Raw genomic sequence first — 13,268 nt, forward strand, 5'->3', positions numbered from 1 at the left:
AATTATGTAAGGATAGATTACACTGAACAGGCTCATGGACTCCACAGTTTCTCCACTCAAGATTGTTTTAGAGCCAATGGTAAGCCTACTGCAGATCAGTCAGGGAATTATCGCAAAGTTGGGTTTGTAAGTCAAAGAAAACAGTAGGATATATCTCTCCGAACTATATTATTTTTTACATGCCAAACAAAAACAAATTTTCTCATATGCATCAAACTTAGGCGGGGTATTGTTGGAGGGAGATGAGAAGACAGGAAGAGGGGGAGATTAATATGATATGTCTCATCCTTTTTTATACAGGCACTTAGGCACCTAAGCCATGCTAGTGGTTTTGAAAACTTTACCTCTGGCCTGGACTACACCACAGAGTTAGGTCGATTGAAAGGCAGCTTATGCAGGGGTGCTGGAGGAATTTTTATAGTAGGGGTATAGAGAGCTATTGAACCAAACTGTAAACCCTGTGTATAATGGAAACCACTTCAAGCCTGAGGGTATAACAGCACCCCCAGCTCCAGCACCTATGAGCTTACGTCGACCTAACTATGTAAGTGTCTATACTACAATGGTGCTCCTGCCCATGTAAATTGCCCACTACATCAACCTAATAACACCACCTCCATGAGAGGCATAGCACTTAAGTGGGTGTAGTTCGGGTGATGCAGTGTTTATGTTACTTACATCACCTGTTGATGAGGGATTTATTTGCGGGGAAGAGAGCCCAAGGCTGGCTACCTCCCAGTGAGGGATTGAGGGCGGGGAGGAGAGCCCAAGCCTGTTTGACCCCTGGCAAGGCATTAAGTGTGGGGGGAAATCCCTCACTTGGAGGTAGCAAGGCTCAGGCTCTCCTCACCTCCCCCAATCCCTTACCAGGAGGTGGCCACAGTCCAGGCTGCCAGCCCTGGCACGGAGGCTCCCACCACCAGGGCGGGGGCTAGGGTGTCTCCAGCTGTCAACTCTGGGGTAGGGAGGTTCTGGCTGTCAGTGCCCCACTTCAGTCGGTGGAAGCGCTCCAGGTGAGGACATGTTCCGCTGACAGAAGGAGCTGTTGTGGACATGAGAAACCGCAATAATGATTGCGGGGCTGTACGTCAATCTAACTTAGGTCAGCTTAATTTTGGAATGTAGACAAGGCCTCTGTGTCTTGCACCGATGGAACTAATCTGACTCTGTTTTACAGAGTGGGAAATATCTGATCCACAGAAACCTGTGCATCATGCTTCATGAGTAAGTTTTACATTTAAATAATTAAGGAGATTTGAGAATTATATTCATTTTACACTAGTCAGGAATTTATGATGGAAAAAATCTTTATAATCAAATGCGTGAAAACTAGAGGAGTGGGGGGAATCACCTGGCACTGTAGGGTTCTGCCTCTGTTAGGGACCACTTTATTGGGTCTGGCCACCTAGATGAGGTTAACTGGCAAGGATCTGCACCATCCCCCCTTTCCTTCCTGTTCTCTCCATTTGGGATGGTGAATACCTGCTGCACCAGAATGGTTGGTGTGATCCCCACCTATGATTCTGGAGCCCTACTCCCTCATGTATCAACAGACCTAGGTAACAAAGAGGCTTCCAGAGACTGGAAAGTTTCAGATTTCTCTGGTCTCTTGATTGTGAGGCCCAAGGTTGAGGAAGCCATCTCCCGTCTCAAATTCATAAGTGTGAGAGAGGTTATGGGGCTCCGTGATGCAGGTAGAAATATTTCTCCTACCGTGAAGTTGATGAGCTGGCAGGTGTTTGGAGCAGGTTTTGTGTCAATAATAATGCACAAAATATACTTGTCATTTTACCCTTGGAGGGACTGAAAATCACTATGATCTATGAGGTATTGTTAAGAAAGGCATGGGAATTTGTTGCTACTGCGTGAGTTCTTTGGTTTTAATTGAGTGAGGTATATACATGTTCACTGTAACTCTCAATAGTACTAATGGGAGCAATGCTGTGGCATCTGAATAAGAACATACCTCAACATTTGCTTTTCGGAATACTTTTTCTTTCATTTATCTTGGGTAATGGAAGCCAATTTCCAAAAGACTGCCAGATCACCAAATTCTAATTAGGTAAGCTAGTTTTATAAAAATGATAGCTTTCCAGTGAGCAGGAGCCCTATTCATTAAGGAAATGGAGCAGGTGAAGTGTATAATGACATGCAACATTTTTAGCTAAAACATGAATGAATGTCCCTCATTCACACTGTTGCTTTTCAGTAAAGTAATGGTAAATTTTTGGTTGTGGGGGGGAAGATAAAATGGCAAGTTAATAATATTGGTGGTGTTTGGTATCTAGAACATACCTACAAACCAAAGCAGGGGAACTACATAGACATTTAACAAAGAGAGGTACTAATTATAAAGTCATCTCTTCAAATGTGATGCATGCACCATTTGGATGGACTGCATCAGGACTAGAGGTAGTAGGGTGACCAGACAGCAATGTGAAAAATCGGGACGGGGGTGAGGGGTAAAAGTAACCTATATAAGAAAAAGCCCCCAAAATCGGGACTGTCCCTATAAAATCAGGATATCTGGTCACGCTAAGAGGTGGGCAAAAAACTGATTTTTTGGTTTTCTGGAAGTTCCAGAAAAATGGAAAAAAAATCAATTCAAACCAAACCAAAAATGAAAATTCAGACTTTTTGTAAATCAGACAGACACAAATTTTGTTTTGGGACAAAAGAAATATTTGGTTTCTGAGCATTTTAAGCCTTTTTTAAAATAAAAGCAAAGAGCTAGATTCACAAAACCAAAGCAGGGGATGGTGGTCCCCTTAACACAAATGGTTAGGGTACTCACTTGGGATGTTTGAGACCCAGGTTTGAATCCCTGCTACAGAGCTAGTATTTGAATTCTTCCCCCATTCCAGGATGGCACCCTTACCACCAAGCTAGGGTATTCTGGGTCTCCCAGTGTCACATGCTGAAGCTGTTCAATTTCGTATAAAATACGTGATTAGTCATTGGGCCAGAGAGAACAAAGCGCTACAGTCTGGTAATTAGGCCACCCAGCTAGGATGATGGAGATCCAAGATCAAGTCCCTGTGCTAATGACCATTTAATTATTTGTACAATGGAACAGCTTCAATAGGTGAGATTGAGAGAGATCCACCACAGAATACCTTCTAGTCTGGTGGTAAGGGCACTCAGCTGAAATGTGGGAGATTCAGGTCTGAATCCCTGCTCCAGAGAAGGGAACTGAACCCATGTCTTCCCCTGTCCTAGGAGGATGCCTGAGCTACTAGGCTCCTGGGTATGTGGAGGAGGAGGCAACGGAATCAAACCAGGATCAAAGGAATGCAAAAGATAAATGAAAGGTTACGTGTGCACCCCTTGCTCCTAAACTATGCTATCAGCAACTCAGGATCTGGGCCTTGAAATGGAGAATGTTTTAATTGTTATAGTGGCAAATGACAACCTAGTGTAATGATACCTAGTGTAATAAACAGTTTAATAACACTATTCTTACTAATTATCATACAGAAATTCTGAAGTATCCAAAAGGATTAAAAAAAAATATATAAGAGCTGATCAAAACTAGAAATTTTCATTGTGCAGGAAATTCTGACATTCTGATATTTGTTTTCATTCCAAATCAGAAAAAAATAAATGGCAAGTTCCCATGAAACAAAAATGTTGACCTTTTTTTTTAAAAAAAAACTGATTCCATAAAATCTAAACTTTCGTTCCAGTTTCAACTTTGTTAGCACTTTTATAATCTATCATAATTTATAATAGACTATAAAATAAAATAAATTTTAAAATAAAGTCATTTTTAAACAACAAAAAATCAAAGCACTCTGTTCTGACAAGGTCAAAATGGAATATTTAGACCTTATCAAAATGTGGTCTTTTTTCCAAGTTTTTTTCCTAAATGGAATTGTTAAATTAACATATTCCCACAGAATGTTTTGATTTTGATAAAACAGCATTTTCCAATAGAAAATAAATTCTATCAGAAAAATTTTGACCAGTTCTATACAATATGTGCTATAAACAGAATGAGGCTAATGGTGATGCATTAAGCAGGAAGATTTTTTTGTTTTTAATTTAGAAAAGAAAAAAATATTAGAACAGGAAAAATTCATCTTGTTTTATTGTATTCTGTTTTTTGTTTAAAATCACCTTCACAAAATCATCCTTAATATTATTTATATGTCACATGCATTTTAAGTTCTGCTTTTATGCTAATACATTGTAATTTCACTGCAGTATTAAAAATACACATAAGCACACACACACAGAGATATGGAAAATAACTGAGTCCTAAACTATCATAATGAGGGCTGAAAGAGAATATAATATTGATGACAGACAAAAATTTACCATTAACAATATTAATATAGTAAATAAAACACTTAATGTATGTTTTAATATTAAAAGTGCAATTAAATCTAGAATATTTTTCATTAGGGCCATAAGAACAGTTTACACTTACCTTTTGCTGTTAAATCTGAGTGCCACCAACTGCACAAATTAAATTCCACCAAGAACCTAAAGAAATTATCAAAATGTTTCATATTATTACATAGAACGTTTTCAAAATATTAGCTCTTTGTTCCATCTTTAAAATGTCGGTAGGGTGATACCATTCATCCCATTTTAAATAAAAACAAACAAGAAACTGATGTTCAAGCTGCTAGCATAACTCCTGAGTTATCTTTTGCTATTGCTATATTTTCACTAGGCTTTATCTTGCCAGTGAAAACTTATTCTGAAATTAACACTATCGAGATATTGTAGCTACATCATTTTACAATCAAGAGCTTTTACATGAGAAAGCTCATTAAAATTCCCAGTGCATGGCAGCCCACAGCAATTTTACAGTTGACCATTATTTATAGTTATTCTTCATCATACAGAATATTTTGATTCTCTAGTAAAAAGCCATATGGTTAGAACTTTCCTGGCCATGATACAGCAATACAAATAAAATACTTTCTTATGCTTATTCAAGGATCCTAAATAATAAAATATTATTTTACTTCTAGCAGTAGAACAGACTTGATTAACCAGAGGCTAACTAGTTTTGGGGGGTTTTTTGGTCTATCTATCTATCGAGAAAATACACTAGCCCATGAAAATACGCTGAAGGTCAACTGTAATGTATCAGCTTTTATTATAATGTGAAACCAACATGCAAAGTTAACCTTAATGACAAGAGACTACAAATTTTCAAATTCAGAAGGGGAGAAGTGTGTTTCTTGCAATTTTTGATGTTGTTACAACCAGCAAGAAAATCTCATTTGCAATGTGATTTTTTCTGATATTTACTTTGAGAGATGCATTTCAATTCTGCAGAGTGTTAATGGCCAATTAATTACAGTTTCCAAGATCATACTTCAAACTGTCTTTTCAAAAGCTCATAATACTTTTCAATTAAAACAAAATAGTTACGAGAAAAGATTGCTTCCTATTTATGGAGAGATTACATTTAAGCCTGAAATTGAGCTGTCTGAAAAGTACAATAATAAAACACACAGCTTAGAATATTCTAAGTGATTTGTTTACATAATAACACAAAACAGATTTTTTTAAAGCTCTCCTTCATTTTGTGTGATTCTTCCCTGTGCTTTTTTAGGCAATAGGTCCAATTTCTTTCAAAAGTCCATGCCCACTAATGCATCATCTATGTTCATTTAAAACATTGTGGGGATTAGATAAAGTCAACAATTAAATAACATGTGATAAGCACACCTTGATCTGGCATAAGTTTTAAAGGGTCCAACTTATAGAATACTTTATGAAATCACAAAATAACACAATGAATCACTAAGACAGCGTGTTCTATTGACTACAGCCCACCCAAGCAGCACTAAAAACAGCCAGACATTCATGTTAAATTTAACAGTAACCACAATAATAAATTTGGTTTGCGTATTGCAAGCTGCTAGACTGCTAAGCAAAGACATAAGGATATAAGTGACAACCATGAATAACTTATTAAAAGCTTCAATTATACATTCCTATATTATATATTTTCTAAGACTTTTACACCAGAGATTTAATAATAAAGAAAAATGTTACTGAATTAATAACAAGTTTTTTTAAAAAATAATTCAGTATGTAGGACAAAAAAGTTAAAATATTCTTTAAATTCTTGACAAAATTTACTTACACGGCAAGTTCAGTCATTATCCATTTTACTGCGGCAAAGAAGGCATTATAAGGCTGAAGAGAAGCAATTCATTTAATAAAAAGGTAAAACATACAGTATTTGTAGTTTAACTGAAGGCTTTATATAAAGACAATGGTATTTGAAACATATGGGTATCATGTCAAAAAGTAGCAGAGCTTTATCTAGGAGATTAAAAAGTAGATACAGTATCTCAATGGCAACATTTTAAAACATTCAAACTACACAGTCATGAAATGTGCTTTACAAGTAAAACAAACGTGATCCAATGCAGGAGTTATCATTGAGAAACAAGGAATTTCTGCAAATGATACTTAAATATTTTACCTCTAGGGGCTACTATTTCCTAGGCTAATGTGGAGGGAGTAGTACTGATAGATCACTTAAGTGTTTTCAATTGTAATTCACAGAGTTGCCTCTCTGCAATGTAAATCTCTATTCCTCACCTCACTGCCCTTCATTGTAATGGGGAGAGGAAAACTGACACAGCTTGAATTTACTTTTTGTATGTGAAGTCATCTCTGCCTTTCTGAAAGCCCAGAACTCGGGAATATTCAGAGTGTTAAAATATTTATTAATTTTCCCCTATATTTTGTGGGAAATTAATTAAACTAATAATTCAATTATTTTTAAATGGAAGTAAATTGATAATTTTGATTTTATTGTGTTTTATACATTTTAAATATTTTTCAAATAAAGTATCAATAGCAATATTCATTTTGGGGGTAACCCATGCAGAATAGTTAGTTTCCTGAAATCTGAAATACAGAAGTCCATCCTCTCACATATTTGTGCATAGATCTTTCAGCTCTGTAAGATGTTTTGAGTTCTTCTTGTAGATGCCAGAGCATCAAGGCATAACTTTGAGCATATGCATAGTCCCACTGACTATAATGGAACTACTCAAATGCTTGAAGTCATACATATGCTTAAGAACCTTGCTGAATCAGCACCTTAATAAGGTCCCCATTGCAGTAACATCTGGAATACCTAGGCACAATGGAAAAAGAATGGAATGTCAGCTTAAACTGTTTTATTTCTGATTTCTGGCAGGTGAAGAGGATGTTTAACTAAACAATGCCATTTTTTAAGAGCTTGGGGTCATGTTCTCCCCTAGGTGTATGCTGTGCAGAGAGAAACAGAACAACCCTCATCACACAGAGGATGCTATATACAGCATTTCCTCTCTTAGGGAAGTGGAATTTAAGATACAATTTACATGAGTTATTGTAGCTTTGAGCAGCAGCAACTTCCCAACTGAAGCTTTCAGAGACCACAGAGGGGGTTTTGGTACATGGCTGGTCAACCCACAGCCAACTGCAGTATAGTGTATGTGCCATCATTGCTAGAAAGGGATGCTGAAGTGGTGCATATAACCTGAGACCAACAAGATCTTGACCTATGAAGGGCTGCTTTATAGGAAAAAATAAATGAACTAAAGAGCTAAGTGATGACTAAAGGGGATAAGATAACCCTCTACCAGAGCTGGTCAGAAAATGAAATTTCCACTCAGTGGGAAATTTAGACAGTGCAAAAATTGTTTTAATTGGAAAATTCCATAGTTTCACACACAAAAAATAATCTGAAAATCCTTTATTCTGAAAAAATTGATTTTCCCTCATAATGTCGAATCACTTCATGTTGATAATGTCAAAACAATATAAAATAAACACAATTTTAACATAATATTAAAGAAAAACATGAATTAAAATGTTCTAACATTATCAAAACAATGTTTCAAAAGTTCTAAATTGAAATATTTTGATGCTGTTGAAATTTTGCCATATCATCAAAATGAAAAAAGAAAACTAAAATGTTATTCATTTAGATGTTTTCCTGGTGAAAATGTCATGGCAATTGACACTTTCTCATGAAATCTTTGATTTTGACTAAGCTGCATTTTCGGATGGAAAACTTGTTCTGACATTTTTTTAAACCAGCTGTACTGACTGCTGATATATATATATATATATGAAAGATCCTAACACTAAAGAGGGAGAGAAATCATTTAATGTCATGATCTTGCAAAGGGATCCACCTGGGTGGCCTTTATCCTTGCACAGGTCCCTTGTTAACACTGGTTTATTGGTTTGGCTCATGGAGGTATAATTTGAAGTTAGTGGGTGAAATTAAGATAAGGAAAAATCAGGCTGAATATCAGGAAAAAACCTTCTTTATTATGAGACCTATTTGGCTGTGGAATAATCCCATAAAGGAAGGGCCAAAAATCCCGTCACACTTGGGACTTTTAAAACTAACCATACTGTACAGCACAATCCTACACTGACAATGAGATGGACTGGATGATCTATATGTCTCTTGTCCATTTCTAACCTCTATTATTTTAATCCCATGGTCTACAGGCATATTCTACAAATCCTGACTGTGCGCCATCTCCTGCTTTGCACAGTCACTCCTCCTGAGTGGATGATATGGTGGAACACTGTCTCTTTAAGACTTGTGCACAGTTTTAAACTTTCAACCTCAAGACCAGCCTTACTTGTGCCTGCAATTGTACATATGTAATTCTGAGGTGGGAATATAGCACATATGTGAACATGAACAGTATGTGTCTGTGCAAATTGTATGGTAAGGTGCCTAATAGGCGACTTACATGTGCAAAGCTGTGGGCCAAGACACAAATGAGCTGCTTTTTAAAATCTGGCCTTAACGTCTCAGCCTGCATTTTCTTTACACTGTCACTGCAGTCATGATACTTGGAGATGGGTGAACCAGCAGAGATAAAATAAACTCCAAGTGAAGCTTTGCCCAGCCTTCAAAGTGAAACTGAAGTAAATCTCTTTTGGGAGTCCAAAAAACAAATGGTTATCTTTGATAGAAAATGTTCACCACATGTCTCAGTATATGCCACAATTTTCCAGGAAAGGCTTTTCTTCCAATATTCCCAGTGTGACCAGAAATAGGGAGTAATGACTATCTCTTGCAAAAATGTCTGCTTTTGAGATATAATTTTTGCATACCAAAGAGGTTAAGATAGTACAATTCCACATTCTGGGATGCTGATCCAGACTGAACTGACACCCTGCCTCCCCCCAAAAAACCTTTTTGATGTTTTTCCATTGCTGTTACTTTAAAGACATTTTATATCTCTCCTGCAAATCTGATTCAGAATATTCCATATCATTCAGCTGACATCTTACAACTTGATCCTGAAAACACTTACTGCTTTGCATAGTGCTATATAGTCCCAATATGATAGTAAGCATCTCTAAGCTCAGGCCTTTGCTTGGAAATGTTGTATTCCATATCTTCAGGTATTTAAAAATATGCAGGCTCATGCAAATACATACATGCAAATGTTGTAAAATGCATATGATTATTCAACAAGGCATAAAAGTTATACATAGATATTTGGAAATCACCATAATATTTAAATATTTACCTAGCAGTTTAAGTAATTATGCTGACAGAACTATTAGGTTTAGCTTGTATATCTGTACTCAGGTACATTTTTAAAAAAATCTGTTTAATAACTTTTTCTAGAGTCTATGATATCAGTGAATAGGGTCCTTCAGTTTTGCAAATATTTTGTGGCAGCCTTTATATACACATTTTTTACGCTAAATACTAACAAATTTGGTTAAAAACAATTCATTTTGTAATATAAAAGAGATAATTCAACTATATACATCCAATCTAATGGTCCATTCTGGCTTTTAAAAAAAACTATGAATATTTTGTATTATAAAACACCCTAAAATTATTAACTGCAGCTCTGATCCTTTAATGACCAGAGGTCTGCTCACGTGGAACACATTTGACTTCACTCGGGTTCTGAGAAGGCACAGGAGTCTATATGCAGACCTAGGTTTAAGTGGTCAGTGAAATTCCACTTTAGAAAAATAGATCTGTTGTTCAGTTTACTGCAGAACTTCAAAACAAGGTGCAGAAAACATTAACTTGAAGGCTTTAACAAATCCAACCACCCTGTAATTAAAACCTCCCAAACCTTTTTTTTTAAACAAATTATATATTTTAAAATTCCAGATCTTTGCCTAAAGCAAATGTTTATAGTTAATTTAGAAAGTTATGAGAGTAGGTGTTCAAAATGGGACAATAACATGCTGACAGACCCTTAGCATTAGTAGTGCTGGTGGAAAAAGCTACCGTACAAGAGTTTGGTCCTGCAAATACTTAAACACAGTGGATTTATGGATATAGAACCATTGTTCATATCGGATGGGATGGTACGATAAAAGTAAGAGCTTTAATAGTTCCAAATAGCAATAATAGGCTTGTGATAACTACAGTCAAAATATTACATCATATATATAATTTGCAACAATTTTATATATATATATTTGTAACAATTTTCTAGTGATTTTGTGCAAGGGTGCTCATAATGTTAACTATACTTACGTCCAGTAAGCTATGGGCACTGTCGCTACTCTCTTTGTTTGTTCTACACATGGCCTGGTAGTCATAAAGTGTAATTCTACAGAGAAGAACAGAAAACTGCTTGACTAAGAAGAAAACACACCAGAATAAAATGGTGAAATACAACAGGGTCTGCCCACAAAGTAGGCAGCAAAATAAAATTTAAAAGGGGGAGGAAAGGGGAGGGAGGGTCATTAAAATACATTCCAGACAAAGGAGCATAAAGGCAAGAAACACTGTAAAACTTCGTAAGGATTTTATCAGGCTGTGGGACAAAACGACGGCATAGTTGGGAGAAGAGAAAATAGGGAAAGGTACACATACAGTCTAACAGATGGTGAGGTAAGCTATGCAAGGAAAAGGAGACTATACATTCAACAGGATGCTTAAACAATTAGATTTTGATTCTGGACTGAGATCTGCACATTTAGCCCCAGAAAGCGAAACAACCTATGCATTTGAGGGGCTACTTGTACCACAACACTCTCTGTACCCTCAAAGGTGAAGTAAGACATCTCCACACATCTAGAGAGTCCACATACCAGTTATCCCCTCCAAGGGTTGTGGCTTCCCAAGAAGTGGGAGTTTGAAGCTCAGCGTATTCGCTATTTCGATATTCCAACCAGCATGAGTGTAACTGTGCTACTTTTTATGAGCGCAAAATATTCAATATGTATAGTGCTTGCTGTAATAAACAATTTATAGGAACCTCCTCAGATGCATAGTCAAAAGGGAGCTCTCTGCCATCTTTGACATAACTGAGAGATTTTGTGTAAAATCCAGCACTTAGAGACACGTGGAATTGTGACAGTCTCTAAAAATGTGTCCATACAACAATGAGTCAATTACACCCATCCACATAGATCGCTTTTAACATCTGTGACAGATGAAATATTGATTTTAATCATCATTTAATAAGTCATTACAAGTCTGAATTAACAAACGTTACTAATGTAAATTAAACATCCATTTAATGGTTTCATCATCATAAGTATGAGAGAACACAAGTGGATGTGAATGGCTTATAAAAATGTGAAAGGGGACTGGAGTGTTCTCTAACATTTGGCATGCCTCTAAGTGAAATGAAAAGCACATCACACTCTAGGGTTAGGCCATAGGATGCCACAGTGGCATGTCAAAGCCAAAGAGTCAGCTAATGACACATTTTTAACGTCACTCAGAAGCATTCTATACCATATACGTGAAATGTTAGCAATCCAAAGTGCAAATTGTTGCAGTCCATATTGTTAGGTAACTATATATAATCTAAATTTGTGACTGGAACTGTCACTAAGAGGTTCTGAGAATCATTCAAATGTTAGGTTTCAGAGTAGCAGCTGTGTTAGTCTGTATTCGCAAAAAGAAAAGGAGTACTTGGGGCACCTTAGAGACTAACAAATTTATTTGAGCATAAGCTTTCGTGAGCTACAGCTCACTTCATCGGATGCATTCAGTGGAAAATACAGTGCGGAGATTTATATACATAGAGAACATGAAACAATGAGTGTTACCATACACACTGTAAGGAGAGTGATCACTTAAGATGAGCTATTACCAGCAGGAGAGCGGGGCGGGGGGGGGGAGAAAACCTTTTGTAGTGATAATCAAGGTGGGCCATTTCCAGCAGTTGACAAGAACGTCTGAGGAACAGTGATGTCACGGCAAACCTGGTGGCTGAACTTTGTCCTCACCCATAACTATTTCATATTTGGGGACAATGTATACCTTCAAATCAGCGGCACAGCTATGGGTACCCGCATGGCCCCACAGTATGCCAACATTTTTATGGCTGGCTTAGAACAACGCTTCCTCAGCTCTCGTCCCCTAATGCCCCTACTCTACTTGTGCTACATTGATGACATCTTCATCATCTGGACCCATAGAAAAGAAGCCCTTGAGGAATTCCACCATGATTTCAACAATTTCCACCCTACCATCAACCTCAGCCTAGACCAGTCCACACAAGAGATCCACGTCCTGGACACTATGGTGCTAATAAGCGATGGTCACATAAACACCACCCTATACCGGAAACCTACTGACCACTATTCCTACCTACATGCCTCCAGCTTTCACCCTGACCACACCACACGATCCATTGTCTACAACCAAGCTGTACGATACAACCGCATTTCCTTCAACCCCTCAGACAGAGACAAACACCTACAAGATCTCTGTCAAGCATTCTTACAACTACAATACCCACCTGCAGAAGTGAAGAAACAGATTGAAAGAGCCAGAAGAGTACTCAGAAGTCACCTACTGCAGGACAGGCCCAACAAAGAAAATAACAGAACGTCACTAGCCATCACTTTCAGCCCTCAACTAAAACCTCTCCAACGCATCATCAAGGATCTACAACCTATCCTGAAGGACAAGCATCACTCTCACAGATCTTGGGAGACAGGCCAGTCCTTGGTTACAGACAGCCCCCCAACCTGAAGCAAATACTCACCAGCAACTACACACCACACAACAGAACCACTAACCCAGGAACCTATCCTTGCAATAAAGCCCATTGCCAGCTGTGTCCACATATCTATTCAGGGGACACCATCATAGGGCCTAATCACATCAGCCACACTATCAGAGGCTCGTTCACCTGCACATCTACCAATGTGATATATACCATCATGTGCCAGCAATGCCCCTCTGCCATGTACATTGGCCAAACTGGACAGTCTCTACGTAAAAGAATAAATGGACACAAATCAGACGTCAAGAATTGTAACATTCAAAA

General features: G+C 37.5%; 1 protein-coding gene across 8 annotated transcripts in view; it reads right to left on the reverse strand.

Moving 5' to 3' along the window:
• CACNA2D3 (calcium voltage-gated channel auxiliary subunit alpha2delta 3) overlaps positions 1-13,268 on the reverse strand; it is a 735,544-nt gene that overhangs the window by 28,101 nt on the left and 694,175 nt on the right. For 4 of the 8 annotated variants that reach the window (XM_073351526.1, XM_073351528.1, XM_073351525.1 and 1 more), the window contains 3 exons: positions 10,511-10,586; positions 6,113-6,165; positions 4,433-4,488 (listed from right to left, as the gene is read on the reverse strand). In XM_073351526.1, coding sequence (XP_073207627.1) covers positions 4,433-4,488; positions 6,113-6,165; positions 10,511-10,586 — 185 coding nt within the window. Of the gene's footprint in view, positions 1-4,432; positions 4,489-6,112; positions 6,166-10,510; positions 10,587-13,268 lie in introns of those variants that run through there. The other 4 variants (XM_073351529.1, XM_073351531.1, XR_012159822.1 and 1 more) reach the window with 3 other exon arrangements.

Source organism: Lepidochelys kempii, chromosome 7 (assembly GCF_965140265.1).
Source record: "Lepidochelys kempii isolate rLepKem1 chromosome 7, rLepKem1.hap2, whole genome shotgun sequence".
NCBI lineage: Eukaryota > Metazoa > Chordata > Testudines > Cheloniidae > Lepidochelys > Lepidochelys kempii.